A 19,260-nucleotide genomic window follows, 5' to 3' on the forward strand; every position below is an offset into this window, starting at 1 on the left:
TTTGTAAAGATAGTTTGCTTCTAACTAGTAAATAACCACAGGGCAGGGAAAAATAAATTAAATAAAAAAAAGAGTCATTATTAAAAATAACAGAATATTTTTTTTTAATGAATTACATACAAAATTGCTGTTTCAGCAATTCAAAAAGTTATAATATTGTTTGTTGTATAAATATTATATTATACAGTCTGCTAATAGTGTGTTGGAATAAATTAGTTAGAATTGTTATCGTGACGAGAATCGATTGTCTAATTTATAGTTAAACACTATTCCAACAGCGATTTCACTGATGCCTAAACTAAATGATTTAATGATGCCTAAACTAAATGATTTAATGCCTAAACTGCAGGGATTTCGAAATTTTTAGTTAAATATAAATAAATTGCAATGCATTTTATTGATATGTAGGTGCGTACTGCTTTGCAGCGGCAGCGTTTTCCGCTTTGATCGGCTCGGCATTATACAGCAAAATTATGTTATTTATACGCAAAATTTTTGAAATTAAACAGTGTTATGCTTCTTATGGTGGTCAAAATATGTATACCATTTTATTACCAAGGATATGCCAAATTCAAACGAGATTTCGTTTCAAAGGAAAGACAACGGAATGGTGTTATAAATTAAGTAATTCTCGAAAATGAGAGCGGGAAAAACAAATTTAAGTGAAAAATGGTTATAACTGTCTCTCTGAGACTCCTGAGAAATCGTGATGAGAATGAAGGGATCCCTTTTTGACGTCATTTCAAATTTAATATTGAGGTGATTAACGAATCGCATTTCCATGCTATGATTGCAATCCACAATTACCCAATTTTACAACTGTGCGATCAATCGAAATAATATACAGGCCTCGATTATGATTAAATTGCGCAGTCTGAATGTAGAAGCTTTCTCACCAAGAAATGCGAACTTGAACAAAAACTAGTTGCAACCGTAATTTTTTTTATATTTAGATAAAACACAAATGCAAATTGTTGCTTCGACAAAACGAGGAAAATATAATAGAATGTATAACAAAGCAAACTGACCAACTCTGAATCTTTGATGTATAAAAATTTGTTTCCCCACCCAGAAAAAAAAGACATTTCATTACAAGGCTGGCTAAGACACATTTACAAAAGCCAGATAAAACTAATAAATATCAACATATACTTTGATTCACAGTTCTAAACATTACGCGTAGAATTAGAAATGGTCCATTTTTTTCATCACATATTTAACCGATTGACAAAACAATGAAGATTAATCTTGAAATTACGATGTATCCTTGAACGGATATGGGTCAAATGCAGTAAAAGTATGTTTTCAGAGACTTCTCGCAACAATGTTCAAATTTGAGCAACACAATGATGGAAACACAAATGATTGTTAATACCACTTTAACCTACATTAAACAATATAATGTGACTACAAGAACTATTTGTCAAAATTTAAATGGTATACATGGCTTCATATTTAAAATTTTTAGTTTAAAAAATTTCTAATGAATAACGATGGGGAACAAATTTTTTGCTGTATTTATATAAATACCTGATCTTGCCAAATTTGGGTGTGGGAATTTCAAATGTAAGATTTGTTTTGCTCCGAAAGTTAAAAATTTAAAAACGTTATATGCAATAGGGGGTTGCGCAAATGTTGTGACAAATTTCAAGAGGAGTTAGGGCAAGTTATCAGTATTAAAACTGTATAGCAGCCCTGGCCCGAAAATTTCGTCGAAATTGGCTAGGGGGCCTTCTCTTTTATGATCTGTTCACAAGCAAACCAAAAAAACAATTTATACTAGGGAAAGCGCCACTAGCATCGTATGACATTTTCGGGTATGTGTTAATCCCGATGATGTCATATCGGGATTAACATTCTTTAGAAGTTTGTCATAACATATATGAAACTCCCTGAAATTTAGTTTTAAACCGTTCACATATTGACAAAAAATGTCATTAAAAAAAAGAAAAGAGTTGGAGATTTGAAATCAAGGATGTGAAAATATACAAGATCCGTTAAAAAAATACCATGCAACAGAAAAAAAAAATGTTTCCCAGTGTAATTAACAGGGTAACAGAATTTTTAGCGCAATTTAGTAAAGGTTATAACAAACATTAAATATTATTTTTTCTTTGTAAAAAAAACAACGGTAATATTTCTAAAAGTAACAGACTAACAACATGAAACATTTCAAATAAATGGTTAAAAAATGAGAAAGAAAAAAAAGTACCAAGCTAAGAAAATAACGAGATTGGTTTAATTTTTTAAAAAAAGGAATAAATGAAAAAATGTTACAATCCTATTATTTAAACTAGTGGAACAACATTTAAAGCAAAGTTTGTTAAAGAGCGAAAGTAATCCAATTGTTGCACTGAAAATCGAAGAGAAAAAAAATGAAGCTAAAAGAAATCTGCTATTAGGTTAATAAATCCATCGCTTATAAATAAAGATTTTCTGGTTAACAAGTAATTTACTTATTTTATTTCTAGAGTCCTGTTCTCGAAATATTGTAAATATTGTATATCTAGACTGGGAATTAATAAGAATCACGATTCGGATCTTGGTTGTAATTGGGAAATAAAGTAAAATTTAATTGTAAAAAATTTATTTTCCTTAAAACTTTATGCAAAATATAAAATAAATAAATTTTAAAACTAAGAAAAACAACTTTCCACGATACATTGAGGCATATAAATTCAATATCGCCTGGCGCTAGATAAAAGATAACGCATAGAAATACAATGATAAATATGGAAATTATTTTCACATTTTATTTATTTTCGTAAAAGGCAACCTGCGTTACATCGAATTACAAACTATAAAAATGGTAATAAAAAAAATTATCAGTCTAGCAGACGATAGTTCGACCTCAATAAAAATAAATCGGTTTCGCATGAAAACAAATGGATTTCGAAAGTACATAAAATTTAAAGGGTTGAAAAATAAACCAAAGTTCTAATTTTATGCACCACTGAAATAGAAAACCTTGAATTGATATCATAGGCTTATCTCATTGGAAAGCGGGCTCAAACAACATTCAAAGCGATTTTAAAACGCCGGCAAAAGAAAACACTGTCGCAAACGAGAATTACGCATGCAAAAACAAACAACACAACTCACCTTGTCCGCCCATTATTGCCTGGAACGCAAGATCCTGTCAGGACCGAAACGCAGCAAAACATCGTAAAACTGTTTTCTCTGCCACACTTACATTCCAGCAGGGAAAGCTACGTCCGGAGAAAGTTGGCAGAATCGCTTAGAACTGGGGCAGGGTGGTCAAACGTGAGAAGCTGCGCAAGAACTTGGGAGTCGGGCATTTTTCAATGTAGGGGCACAGATTAAAATGAATGGATGGAGTTGAGAGGGATAGTAATGCAAGATAGAGGGGGCGTCGCCCTCGTCTGCTTTTGTTTTTTAAAGTCTGCATGTGTGTGTTCAGTTCAGTGCAGTGGAGCGTTGAAAATGGAGTTTCGCTTACTGGCAATTGCTCAAGTTTGCGAATCGAAACAATCGCTAGTCGACAGATTTACAGCTTTATTTCATTTTACATTACCTTTATTACGGGCTTAGTAGATACTTTTTTTTTATTCATCACGTCGGATGTGTGCTACTTTGTTGACCAGTTCTCTAGAGAAACTTTTGTATCAACGTATCGGATGTTTCTACTACCATATTATATGATACATTATTAACACTAAGATAATCTTTTTATTCACAAACGAAAATTAAAATTGCTTTTATTTTATTCAATTGGAAAGCAGATTTAATTGTTACAAGGAAAATGTCGAATTACAGGCGATTTTCAGAACATTCGATTAAGAGAATAACACATAATCCGATTAAACTTATGAAATAAAATTATTGATGAAGCGAAGCAAATATATTTGTTTTTCACACCAAAAAGTAAACTCATTGAAAATGTTTTTAGCAAAGTCAACTTTGGTCTCAACTCAAGCAGTGACTTTAACATTATATAGAATTTTTATAAAATATATACAGCTTAGAAAAAAAAGCAAATTCTAATTACTTCATCTACAGCTTTATTTCATTTTACGTTACTTTTATAACTGTCTTAGATGATACTTTTTAATTTATTCATCACGTTGGATGTGCGTTACTTAGTTGACCGACTACTAGGTTAGGTTCTCAAGATAAAAGTTTTGTATCAACAGGGGTCTGTTTAGAAGAAATTTGGGTCCGTTAACGGACCCTTCACAAAATATTTTAACTTAAAAACGGACCCTTCACAAAATTATTTTTCTTCGAATCGGACCCTTCACAAATTTGTTTATCTTCATTATTATTTTGTTAATCGAATAAACCCTTCCCAGGAGGGAAAACAAGAAATATGGATGTAAACAAATTAAGTTTTGTCTTCGGCAGACGCTTCTTCCATTATTCTTCCGAAATTAATATTCTGCATTCAGCAGTATAGGCTAAATACCAAATATTTGTACGTTGCATCTCTAATTTAGAAGCAGCAATTGCTGTTTATTTTTGAAAATTTAATTTTTTATTATTATAATATTACAGTGCTGAGCAATCTTGTATCTATTTACAATTTAAAAACTCCTTGAAAAAGTTTTTTGTAATAACCGGACCTTATTTGCACAAATTCATAAAAGCAGGACCCTGGTTGAAAGAATGTGACTTAACGTTTATTTTATATTCACAAATTACGAGAGTAATTTTTTCACAATTTTACAAAAACAGGAACTTTCTCAAAATGTCAGACAGACCCCTGATCAACGTTGCGGATGTTTCCACAACTATATACAAGTATTATAATACACTATTAAAACTCGATAATCTTTTTCTTTTTTTATAATTATTTTTTTACAAATGAAAGCTAAATATCATTTTTGTTTAGTTACTTAGAACAAAGACTAAATAGTTGCAAGGAAAATGTCTGTGACTTTCAATACATTAGATTAAACGCTTAACATATAATTCCGAATAACGTAAAACATCTAAAATAAAATTATCGATAACAATGTTAATTGAATAAATTAGTTATTAAAAATAAAAAGTAAACTTTTTCAAAATATTTCTTGTAAAGTTTAATTTGGCTTCGATTTAAGCATAAGAAGATACAGTATCTTAATCATTATTTAGAATTTTCCGTGAATTTTTCATGTAACTAAAAAAAAAAACACTACCAATAATGAGGCTCAACATTGATGTCCTTCATTAATGAAATTTATTAGTTATTTTATGAAACATTAAAAAATTAACACTTTAAGAAATATGCCCCATACATAAAATAATTATAATTACAAAGTGATATGAAATGTACAATTTGATAATATTTTTAAATATTTTAAAATTAAAGAAACTAAAAATAACCTTATATTCTCAAGGTATATAAGAGCAGTTAATATTTTACTTTAAACAAAAACGTTAAATTTCAACTTTGTTTAGATTTGATAATACTCAAAGAGATCTTTTCACAGAGTTATTTTCAGTAGAAACTTAATGTTCTACTTAAGCCTTTGCCAGCTGAAATTTGGGTTGCGAAATGAATGTAAAAATGAAATATGATTCTTGGCAACTAACTACGTGTTTAAAATTCAACCTAGCATTTAAAACATTCCTTGATTCAGAGCATTACATTCTGAAATTTTATTTTAAATACATAACATTTCAGCAAAAAACAGCCCCTAAATACAGATTTTAGTGAAAACTCTTATTTTTGAAATATTAATAAAATTTTGTGTTTTGTAAAAGTAATAAAAAGATAATACCAATATAAAATATTTTTTAAATTTATTTACGAAATAATTTACCATATTTGTACAAAATATATCATTCTAATAGTAATTGCAAAACTAAATATTCTCATAACCTGGTGACCCTCTCAATATTGAAAACTTAGAAAGTTGATACATGTATAAGATTTTCAATATGAACTAATAACCCTTAATTAAAAATTAAATTCATATTTACAAATTACATTATTGTATATCATAACTTTATTACAGCAGTACTTATATACAAAAAATAACTGAATAACCGGAAAGCTCAAATGAGCAGAAATATGGAATTTTATTTAAAAAAATTATTATATATTTTAATTAAAAAAATTTCTTTTCTATCTTATTTTTTTACAAAAGAATTGGAACATTAAATAATAACAGTAATGATAAGAGTATGGTAAAATTAGGATTTATCTCATAAAACTTTTGTCATTTATTTTTATAAAATTAAATTAGGGACAAAATTTTTTTTTATTTCACCACTTTGTATGTATATTTTTAGGATCAAAATTGTCCAAAATAATCATTTGTTCAAATGAATTAAAAGTGTAAAAATATTTTTTCACGTAATAAGTTTTCAAAAATCAGAAGAAAAACAGAAATGAATATCAATGATGTATACATTAGAAATTAAGATAAAAATGATATTATCTAGTCAGAAGACCAGACCACTGACAATATATAAATACACAAATGTTTTGTTTTGGACAAAAGTTAGGTTAATTTATAAATCAATATATGATAAACTTTAAAAAACTTAAAAAACTTTATTGTTATAGAATTTAAAAAACTAAACACCTATCTGAAATGTTATAATTTATAGTCTACTTAAGGAAACATTTTTTTTCTTCAACTTTATCAAAACTGATAAACTAAAATTTTATTCCAAAAATTTAATAAACTTTTCTTTTCTTTTTCAGAATGATCTTATTCTATAAAAAATTTTATTAGTTCCAATCATACTTTAACACTTAGAGTACTAAAAAACTCACATTATTTTGTGGTCACCAAACTTAAATTTTTTATTATTTAACTTAATAAGAATTAATACTTTAAATAATTTAACTTAATATATTTTCAACATCTGCATATTTAAGAATAAATTTACAAAAAATATTATCAAAAAAAAAAAATAAATAAATAAAAAAGAAAGAAAGATACATTTAACCTTTCATTATTTTAGAACATAACATGGGTACGCATTTAATGTAAACATAATTTATAATTAATTACATTTATTGTAACAAATATAAAACAAGATTGGATGATGAGAAAAAAAAACAAGTCGTATAAGCAATTATACACATTTAATGCTAAATGTTATTGTTTTTTGTAGTACTGCATTCTCTTCCACACACTACACTTCAACTAGCATTAAAACTCAAACAAGTTAACAACTAACAACGAATTGCAGAAACATATAGTTTGTCTACTGTAAGAACTCCCCCTGCCACAAAGTTAGAGGCCGTCTGCTGCTATGGAAACAAGAATAGCGTACTTCCTGGAGGGTAGTTTCTCTTCACTCTAGAGCTAACACAATAGACTGAAGAAAAAGATTCCTTTTCTTTCGCCGACAAGAGTAAAAACCTGTCCTAAACAGTGATCCCACACCCCTACTTGAAATAGTTATAGTTATACCTCGTTACCATAGTCAAAGACCAATGGCTAGAGGAGCTTTTGTTTTAGACAAATTATAATAAGCTTCGTTGATCTCAATTAGCTGTAAGGTGGAAAATAGTCAGCGTGATGGATTGTGATCAACAAAAGTAAAGGTGCATTCTTCTAAAGTAAGCATTTACAAAAACAGCCGAGATATTTTTCTTTTAGGAATTAAGACAACTTAGCGGGTGGCTGACAATTTTTGCAAAATAAACATTTTGGGTTAAGATTGTACGAACAAATCAAAATGTTTATTTTTCTCTTTTTTATATTGTTATCTTACTAGATTTTTTTTTTTTTTTTAAAGTTTCTTTTACTTATAAAGATACTAAAAGTTTCCTTTCTTTTACTCTTTATTGAGTAATATTGCTCACTTAACCATGAAAAAAAAAACGTTTTGCAATAGCGGAAGGGTAGAAATATTTAACTTGTTACGAACAAACAGTTTTTGTACATTTAATGTTAGCATCTTGCACAAGACCTCATAATAGGCCGTACTTGTTATATTCAGTATTATAGGAGTCATGATAATGTTTTACAACAGAAAAAAGTTAACATAGAATAAAATAAAAAGAGAAATCAGGACAAAATATTTTTTTATTAGGAATATGAAGAAATTTTTCAACAATGTCCAAAATTCTTATTTCAATAATGCTCAGAAAAAGCAGAAAAAAATAAGAAATTTTTCTGAAGATGGGAAATTTTTTTTTACAGAGGGTGAAAACCATAGTAAATACCGGTACAAACCTCACGTGGTAAATACCGTGCCAACCCTGTAAATTTCAACTTAGACTTACCGATACAACACTCATAACTATTACCTCTATGGACCTAAATTTGGATTCAATTGATTTGTCATAAAAAAAGACGACATGGGTAGTTATAATACCTTATTTGTTAAATAGCACTATTCAACTTTCCCTAACACCCCCTACCCTAACACTCAGCATCAAGGGAAATGAATCAAAATCTATTTCAATAGATTTTAATTTATGGTGTGTTAACCAATTCTTTGTTATTTCAATATTAATAAAAAAAAATTTTTAATTATGTTTTTGGTTGATCTAATACAAGATGAATGCTTCACTTTAAATTACGATAAATATATCTATTAAAAATTTAGGGTGTGTTTCTCATTTACTAATCAATTCAAATAAATATAATATAATCTTATCACTAGCTAATGTATTAAATATAACATAATCTTATCACCACTAATGAGCTAATTAGCTTAGTAATGTATTTAAAATGCATGCATAAATTAATAAAATAATAAATGTATGCTTTTAAGTGTCTGTAGTTATGATTTAATAATTAAAATGATTAATAATAATTTTGATATAATGATAACGGAAGTAACTGCAAACTTTCAAAGACAAGTATCTATGTATTGACAGCAATGAAAAACTAAATAAAAAAGAGTTAAAAATAACAAAAGTTTAAGAAATCCATTGTAGAGTTTGGGGAAAAAAATAAAGAAGGGTTGAGGAAAGAAAGGGCAAAAGGGGTATGAAGTCTATTACACCAGGGCACTAATTTACTTCAGGGACAACAGGGTGGATTATTTTGGATTAAAAGGGCAGCAGGGTGCTGCTCCCTGTTTACTCTGCCTAGAATGAGCTCTGACGAATAACAAAATGTTTCATTAATAACAACACGATAATTGAACTCTTATTTAACTAATTTTGTAAAAAGCAAACCAATGGTACCCAACTTATTTTGCGACGGATCAATACTATAGAGCAGCGGTTCCAAAAAGGTGTTTTGCGGAACCCTAAGGTTCCGTGAAAGGATTTCTGAGGTTCCGAAAGTTATAACTTCTTTTTAATCAGTAAAAATTATTTTTATATTATTATTCAATAAATAAGACTGGAGAATATATTTTGCCTATATGCAAATACTTTAGCTTGCCGAAATCGGGTGTCTGGGTTTCAAATTTAAAATCAGTTTTCCACCTAAAGCTTCTGATTTTTTTAAAATAACATTTTTAGTCTATTTTTTTTACACCCCAATATGTCGTCGTACGCGGCTAGGAGCTCTTCTACGTTGTAACCTGTTAAGAGACACACTAAGAAATAGTTCACAACAGGAGGAGCACGACATTTCGGGGCATAGGTTTTTGTGCAATTTTAATCCTGATGATGTGCCATAACTCCCCTAGAAGTTTGTTGCAACATTTGTACTACCCCTTTTTTATATAAAACATTTTTAAACTTATACATTTCGACAAAAAAAAACAGATTAAAATTATCATTAAAAAAACTGTAGCCAGGTGATAGAAACCGATTGTAGATTTGAAATCCAACAGACAAACAAATTTTGCTTCCCATTTTAATCTATAACTAATTTAATATTTCTAAAATAAAATTTTAGTAAAAGGCTAATAAAAAAGAAATATTTTAATAAAAAAAAATATTTTGTTAATAATGATATATAGAATAAATTGTGGAAAAGATATACATTTATAAAAAATTCCAATAGTATTTTTACTAAGTCTTTCAATTTGAAATAATACACCAAATTAAATAATTATAGAAAACTATCTTCAGCATTTATAACAGTTTTTTTTCTTTTCAAAACCGCGTATTTTATAAATTTTTTAATAACTCATGTTAATATTATATTTGACCATTCATGATATTTTGGAGTACCTGATGCAAAGCACCGCTGTACTTAGCTATAACTATTTCAGAAACAACTTTTAAAGTTTTCTATCCGAATGCTCTTCAATTATAACGTTCTTAGCGTCATCGACATCGGTAAACGTCATTCTTTAAATAAATTTTCCTTTTTTATTTGATTTTATCGAGGAGACACGCTCAGAAGAAAAATCCAATAAAAAAAAAGAAAGTTCATTGTAACAATAAAACATCTACACGTAAATTTTCAAAAACGTTAAGAAGCATTGAAAATATCAAGATCGCTAGAAAATCTGTTAAATTCTTTATAATCTATAAAAAACAATTTATTTTACTTAATTACATTCACAAAATCAGCAAGCGAATAATTTTTCATGTCATTTGTTGAGACCCACTATAGAAAATTTTGAGAGAATTTATTATTTTGAACTATTTCGATACAATAATTTTTATTGTTTCTGGGACGCCAGAAAATGCAACAATATTCCACTGTTGAAAGAATAAAAATGAAATAAAGTATCTTCATAGTTTATTTTTTAAATACCTAATATGTTTTAGAACAACCGATAATACGGTAAGCTTTGGAAACTAAATTATTTAAGTGATAAAAAAAATCCAGATTAGTTAAAAAGTAACATTAAAATATGCAATAAAATCCAAACAATTATTAATTTACGTGTATAAGTACAAATAAAACTTTTTTTACTACTAACACCTAAACAATCAAAAGTAAAATAGAGAATTTTTGAAAGTTAGTTCATTTGAAAAATCTTTGATAATACGTTTTGGATATACGTTCTAATTATATAATTATCAATCTTAATTATCTAACTAATTGTTCCCGAAATTATGTTAATCAGCACCAAAGTTTTCAAAAATCTACAAATATTAGAATTTTCAAAAACATTAGATCATTTATAAATAAAATTAAAAGTTCAAGTCCAGGATTTGAGTCACCCTCTAGAACAATTAGTAGGGGAGAGTGGGGTCAATTGTAACATTTTTTACTTAACTATTTTTAACTAACAAAAAATCCAATATATTATTAGTATTAATTGACAGACGAGTAAAGTAGACTATCCTCTACTAGAAAAAAAAATAAATACCTGATTTTAAATATTATTATATTAGTTATTAACAATTTTTGACAGTCGTGCAGTTGTTACAATTGTCCCCACTTACGGGGTCAATTGTAACAGTTCATAAATTCAACTAAAACATAGTTAATTATACATATTATCATAGTTGTGATATATTTTTTTATTGATCAAAATAGTAGTGATATTTTAGGAGTAAAAATAATAATGAGCAGAGACCTAAAGGGTTAAACTTTTAACTTTAAGGGGTTAAAAATTTTAATTTATGCTGTGAAAGGTGACAAATAAAATAATGCACATGCAACATAATATAAATGATATAGGAAACTATTGGTGGTTCTTAAAGAGTTAAGTAATGGTTTGTAAACATAAGATTATTTATTTTCAGCTGTTACAATCGTCCCTTTACTTATTGTTACAATTGTCCCCAAGACGCCATTTCAGCTTCATTTGTTAAAAACAATGCTAGTTAATTAGCAAAACTAATCTTTTTTTTTTTGAAATGTTAATTAAGGTGTCCACTTACATATTCGGTTACTAATTTTTATTTGTTTAAACAAAATTACTTTGTTACAATATAATATTCTAATACCAAAAAAAGTACTTGCGTGGCGTGAAAATATCTTTTGTGATGTAACTCTTTCAAAAGTACATAAAAATGGTTGCCATCAGGGGTGTACATGTAGATTTATTAAATACACCTTGTGCGCCACCTAGGAACAAAATCTAGAGCCCGACACTCGAAATTTTTGCTCTGTTACAATCGTACCCTGTTACAATTGACCCCATTCTCCCCTACACTTCTGAGAGAAGCATTTCTAAAATGATCAATTACACTACAATGATCAATTATAATAAGAAGAACCATTCAACGAGATTTAATTGAGAACCTATATTAATCAATATAGTTAAGAATTTATCGGAAGCAATAATGGCAAAAGCTTTCGAAATATCGGGGCAAACCACATCAAGCTGGAATTCGTTTTCAACACAAGTCTGCAAGGAATTAGTTCGAAGATTATGGTGAATGATTCATCCACATAACATCTAAAACCAAAAAATTTGGAGAAAAAAGAACAAGCTTTAAGGATGTCACCACAGCGTCAGAATTGACCTTTTGAGTAGCAAATAAATTTTAATCAAGAACCATAAGAAATTGTGGTCATCGTCTGGACGTTCAGCAAAAAAGAGCCAGCGTTTTATCTTAATATGTTCCAAAATTTAAAGAAGCTGATAAAATGTGGTGTAATCTATCAGATAAATACAATTTTCGTGGTTTGCATTAGTGTCGAAAATAAGTGAAAAGTTTTCATCCCACCGCCCTTGTGTTAGAGATCATTCATTCTAATAGAAGGCACCAAAAGTGGTTTCTGAAACATTTTCATACAATTGTAAAATATCGAAACGTAACAAATGGATATGTAATTCACATAATATTTTCAGGACTTATTACATCAATCCAGCAAATAAATAGCTGAACCTTGTATATTTTTGAGAAGAAAAATATGAAATAGTAAAATAAAAATAAAAAACTTCAGCTTTACAAGAAAAATTATTTTTACATTTAAAGACATTTCATGTTTTTAATCTTATTTCAATAAATTTGATTTAAAATGATAGTCGTCAATAAATTTTAACTCATACACAAAAGATCTGACAATTATATGATGAGAATTCAATAAATTATTTAAATAAATTTCTGCTTACAGTCATTAATTTGTTATTTCACAACTACTAGGAAAAACGTATTATTTTTGGCAGCTATGTAACTTGTTCGGAAAGATGAAGGAAGAAAAGGATAAAGAAACAAGTTTGGTTTGTTATTAAATACCTGAGAAGAAAGAAGAAAAAAAAGTGTCGCCATCTTTTGAATTATAATAAATAATTGATTAGAGAAAGCGTGATATGCATTTTAAAAGTAAATTTGTGTAGCGATAAGAAAAAGAACTCTATTTCTGGTATAGAGAATCGACATCCCGTCACAGCGGAAGCGAGCTCTACATTTCGCTTTTAACGATCCGGTAAGCGACAACTATAAGCATTCAGTAACTTTCACAATAAATAGGTAGCTTTCAGTATTCAAACTTTTTTCTTCGTTTTCTAAAAAATAAGTTGGAAAATTTTATCAAAAAATTTCCAAATCATGCTTTAATGGCTTTTGAGACAAAATTAGCTGTATACGATGGGTACAGTAACATGACGTAAATATTCCGAGTATATTTTATATTGGATAAAATATTCTTTTTCCCGAGATTTAAAATGCAATTGAGAGGAATTCACCTTAGCAAAAATACTGCATTTATGAAATTTGATGGATTTTTAAATATCCAACTTTTATAAAAATTCGATTTCTAAGGAACTATTCGTCCGATTTAATTCAAATTCTGCTTTTTACCACTCAAAATTACATTTTTTTTTAAAAAAAACTGATGCAAAAATTAATATAACTTACACATTAAAATTTTTTCGACTATTACAAAATAAAATAATTACTATTTGGCGAAATACGCAAAAAGATAGTTAGCGTTAAAGGGGCCAAACTTTCGACCACTCTCCTGTCCAAACTATTGGGACCCTTACTCCCAGGTTGCGGTTACCTTTTTATTTCGGGGAGCCAGAAATCATAATCCGTCAAAAGAAAGGTATATTTTGGTGCTTGATTTTGTAACTTAAAATATCGTCTGCACTATTCAGCACTTTTGAGGTTACCCTCTGGAACCATTAAGATTGAGCATTAGTATGTGAAAATCTGATCATTAGATCAAAAATTATTCAGGATAACTTTTTTTCGTGCGCATTTTTGACGTGGTGTAATATAACTACAGGAATAGTTCTAATTAGAATGATAAATTCAATTTAGTATGATTATTAACAATGTAGTGAGGGAGAGCCGTGATGGCTTTTATTCCCTTAAGATGAATTTCACGTCACTGATATATTTTTAATTTATATATTAAATTCTTTTTTGTAAAAAAAAAAACATAATTTTAATAGAAGGAACTGAGAACATCACTGTACAATAAATTTCGGCTAACATTCCACAATAAAAATCTATTGAAAAAAGGGAGGAGAAAAAAAAAACTTTATGAGGCAACAAAATCTTTATCATTTAAGTCGATAACGAAGTTCGTTGCAAGTCAAAGCGAGATTACCCCAGACTTCTCTTAAAAAATGTAACTTTATCTACTTCCTCTTAGCTATTGAATCAATAAAAAAATAATAATAAAATAAGAAAGAACTTAAGAAGGGAAGACGCTACGCTACGCAAAGGAAATTCCTGACTTCGTCAATATGATTACTTAATTTCTCTCCCTTTGATTCACATTCAAGGAAGTCTAAAATGCGCTTAAGAAAACAAAGTAGTCTAATTTAAAACTTTTAATTTTCTGCTTAAAAAAAAAACATTAATTTTTAAATTATGCTCAAGGATGTCATGATCCGCCTAAGAAAAAAGAGTGTAGCTTGATTTTTAAAACTAATTTCTTATGCTTCAAGCAGGGAAAAACATAAGAAGAGCTAAAGATGGAATGGCAAATAATTGAATATGACTTGAGATTAATAGAAATCGAATGTTCACAAAAATATTTTTTCGAGCAGTATTCGTTTTACTGTAAAAGCATTTTAACTTTCTCAAATCTCAAGGGAATATCCTAAACGACATAATGCAAGAAATACTTTTTCAAAAAAATAAATTTTGTTTTATCAGTTTTTTGACATTCTATTTTAGCGTTCATAGCATTAGCAATAGAAGGAAAATATTTGTCACACCACTTTTCTCAGAATCAATCGTGAAGCATTTACATTATTTATTTCATTTGCACAGCAGTGTAATGAATACCACTGAAAAAATGTATTTCCTTACGTTCAACAAGGTGGATTCACATTTGTTGACTCTCAAGATGTGTTACTTACTACAAATTATTTCAAATCTAAATCCATACTATATGGTTCCAGCTATTAGGTTCAAATTCTTATAATTTAAAGACGACAATTTAATGAATACAGTGGAGTAAATTTTATATTTAGTCGGTCAGTAAAGCATTAATATTAAATTATAACATGTATTTTTTCTATGTCAAGTTGTCTCTGTCTTATTATTTACACAAACATAACCTAATAAAGATGAGTCACAACCTTAATGAGGAGATGATCAATGGAATAAACATTTTACACATTTGAGGGCTGCAGAGAATTATTTCTTAATCAAATAATTTTGATTAATTTTGATAATTTTAACGTCTTACAAATATATGTAAGGTGTTCCCTCACAACTGACCTAAATATACATACATATTTATGGAATCTGTTTGAGAAAAAAAATTTGTCACATTAATAATTTAAATCAAATCAGTCAGAAGTTAAATCAATATAAATGAAACTGAGGAATAAAAATTATCAAACACTGGTCCATTTTATTGTAAGACTGAAATGCATATAGTACCACTTTTTAGTTTCATCCTAAAATAAACAGATTTTGATAAGTTTAAACTTTCCTTCGTCATGATTGATTTTGATCTACCTGAGTAAATATTTTACCTTAATATCTGGGAACCTTAATTAATGTAAATATATAGTCTCATTTTTACGAAGACCCTAAAAATATATATTAAGAAATTAAGAGCAGCAATTATGTAACACTGGACCACTATGTAGGGCTTTTAACAGCAACAAATCGTGCTTTTTTTCCAAAGGTGTAATTTTTACATTGAACTGCACAGTATTGTTTATTACTTTACAAGCTTCAGTGGCTCCCATTAAAAAACTGCACAATATACAGAACAAATTTATTTTCAACAAGGAAATTGCAATGTTTTTCTTGAAAAATATTTTCCTGCATAATTTGAATAAGGTGGTTGATCATTACAATATTAAAAAATGACACCCACGACTTTTTAGCACAATTCCATAAACTGTATCATTTATTATCAAAGATTAAAAAGTAATCTTATGCCTCCAATACTTATATGTATTCAGGTTATAAGTAAAGCTATTCTCTTATTAAACTTGTGTGTAAAAATAAGAAACAATGCATGTTTCAATCATTTAAAAGAAAATATATCAATTAAAATTTAAAACAAAGCATAGCTGAGAATCGGTATTAGTAAAGCTTTAATGTTACAGTATGAATTGAAAATTTTAATTTATTGAAATTTGAAGACATAAACCTGCACTGTATGAATCTTTTTAGAAAAAAAGGGATTAAAATTATTTATTATTATAGTAACATATTGTATACTTATAAGTATTATAGGTATACAACTTATTATTATTATAGGTACAGTAATAAAAAAATAATGAACAAAAAATAATGTGAATTGTAAGGGCTTTCTTCTTGAAATAATATTACGTTACGTTTTACTAATTTTTTTTATAAAAAAAGCAATTTTACTAATATTTAAAGGCTGTGCCCACCCACATCTAACATTTTCTGAATTTTCAAATTAATAGAAATTGGATGTTTATAAGCTTATTAAAAGTTTAAAATCTATTAGACCGTAATGAGTTAGGATAACAAATTTCGTTTTTATCTTCAGATTCCATGAAATCTCTGCATGAATACCTTTTAAAAACATTAGAACAAATGGGTAGAAACGAGTTTTGTTTTATTTAGGAATAGGCTGATCTATTTGAAATTAGAGCTTCCAGGAATTTTAGTTTTTCCTTGCTTTAGCATTTTTTTTTGTTTCATTTCATTCACTGACCCTTTGAAATCTTTTTGTAAACACAAGAAACACAATTTCCTTGATGACTCAAATGAGAAGATTAAGAAAATAATTGGATTGAACCTGATTCAATAAATAAAGAATTGAATTTCATATCCAAAGTTATTGAGTGTGAAACAATTATTCCTAATTTTATTTTTTATCTTCAGATTCTATGAAATATTTGTATGAATACCTCGTAAAAAAAATATTCTCTATAAATCTGAAAAGCAGAATGGGTTTCGTTTCATTTTGGAATAGGTTGATAAATTTGAAATCAGAGCTTCCATAAATTTTAGCTTCCTTGCTTTGGAACTTTTTTTATTTTGGAGGTAAAAGTAGATGCTTCAACCTCCTCCTGAAAAAATTGATTCAGAAGCCATTCCAGAATTAGAAATCTAGATAAGTCTTTATTTCTTCAGCTTCAAATGTGTATTCAATTACCAAAAAATATTAGAAATATAAAAGTAAGTAGGAAATTAGGGGAGATTTATATCAATTTGGAAGATTCAATACTTAGAATTATCTATGTTTAATTTAAAAAAAGAGACAATAGTAAATAAATTATATTATTTAGGTGTGTCTCTCTTACTTTTGTATACTTTGGGGGCTGCATACAATGATTTAAGTATGCTAATCAGTAACACATTCATATAATCTAACAACTCAATATAATTGATTAAACTGGAAAGCTTTGGAGTGGTCCCAATGCTTTTAATCACAAAAACGCTTTTAATATAGTAACAGAATATTATTATTATAGAATTAAATATTTTGTATTCTTTTACTTATTGTAACAGAATAATCATAAGGGTAACTTTTAATTGAATTGAATGGTACTATATTTCATAAAATAAAAAATATTCTTTAATATTTTAATAAAGAAAGGAAAATTTTACTTTATTGAATGACACTAAGAATTATATTTCATTAAAAAAATCATTATATTATTATGAGAAAGCAATTAAAAAATCCTTAGTATTTAAATAAATTACTTATAATAAAATAAAAATATCCATTTTCCTTTTTCACCTTAAATATTAATTTCTTTCTTTCTTTATAGAAAGAGTAAAATAAGGCAACCGAAAAGAAGATAATAGAAGTACTCTCTCTAAAGACCAACAGAAAATAAATTATCTTCATTGAGAAGACAGTTAATATTATTCAGCTTTATATCTTTGGTGTTTTAAAATAATTATTGTAATAAAATAAAAAATAGAAAGATAATTCACAGTTTTTAGAAAACCATTTTTTGATTGAACCCAAGAAAGTTCAAAGCCTGAATTTAAGAAAGATTCAAGTTGCTAAAAAATAGACCTTTTATTTTATATGTTTAACTCACTTTTTTTCTTTCTTGGTTTTGGAAAATGCAAAATGTCAAGCAACCTTTTTAAAGCAAACTCTTTAATTGAAAGCAATTATTTAAAAAAAAAACTATAATAATACTTTTACACAGAACTTGGTATAAAAAATACAATTGAAACTAAAAAAAATCATAAACTGGACCACTTTTAAAATTACTGTCTGTATTCTAAACACAAATCTAAAGTAAAAGAACACACTATCAAAGCAAATATTTTATTGAAATATTATATAGCAAGCATATCTAAGAAAAAATAAATTAGTAAATGTCAACAATAAAAGCTTATATGAAGAAAAAAAACTTCCTTTTTGTATAATATGTTGAAACAATAAAACAAATCGACTTTTAAATCGCTACTATCTCTTAATCAAATAAATTATTATTCTAGAATGAGATGCTTAATGAAAGCGTGATGAGTGACAGAACAGTTTAAAGAGCAATTTTCGCTACTGCTTCCCGTGTTTTCATAAAATTTATTACTAACAACACTAGCTTGAGTCACATTCTAATTTCGGAAAAGCTATTCGCTTACGATGAAGAGCAAGATAGCCCAATTAGGTAATATCTGATCGCTCTCCAAATCATCTTTAATATGAATAAATGTCTCATCCAATAACAGTTAAAATACAATGACTGCTATGACTCATCTAGATTACTTATGAAAATTTAAGTAAAAACTATCGATCGCAACCTACCATAGTCGTCATATCTTTTTCACATTGAGTAAAAGAATAAACATGAAAAGCGAAAGTAAACATTTCAAAGAAGATGAAAATTAAAAACAACAATATGACCCAACCCTAACATATACACAGACTTTGGGATAACAAATCAATAAATTAGGAATGCAATTGATCACTTACGTCATTTTGTTCTGTATGTAAGTATTCCTTTTATATCATGCAATAAAAAAGCTTCTAGAACTACGCTAACTACACAAAATTTCTACTGGTAGTAAGACCAACACTTTCATTCAGGAACATATCAGCTCCATCTTTCAGACTTTTTCTCCTTCCTTAGCTTCCCGACGCTTTCAGATCGCTAGAGGGCGCTGTAGAGATC

The 19,260-nt window shown here is 27.9% G+C and overlaps 1 protein-coding gene across 2 annotated transcripts in view; it reads right to left on the reverse strand.

Moving 5' to 3' along the window:
* Positions 1-19,253, reverse strand: part of LOC107454175 (ENAH actin regulator enabled) — a 41,134-nt gene extending 21,881 nt beyond the window's left edge. The window contains exon 1 of one of the 2 annotated variants that reach the window (XM_016071268.3): positions 19,062-19,253. In XM_016071268.3, coding sequence (XP_015926754.1) covers positions 19,062-19,066 — 5 coding nt within the window. In that variant the 5' untranslated portion in view covers positions 19,067-19,253. Of the gene's footprint in view, positions 1-3,102; positions 3,455-19,061 lie in introns of those variants that run through there. The other variant, XM_016071266.4, reaches the window with a different exon arrangement.
* Between the last annotated feature and the right edge of the window lie 7 nt (positions 19,254-19,260).

The sequence above is a fragment of the Parasteatoda tepidariorum genome, chromosome 1, assembly GCF_043381705.1.
Source record: "Parasteatoda tepidariorum isolate YZ-2023 chromosome 1, CAS_Ptep_4.0, whole genome shotgun sequence".
Taxonomy (NCBI): Eukaryota; Metazoa; Arthropoda; class Arachnida; order Araneae; family Theridiidae; genus Parasteatoda; species Parasteatoda tepidariorum.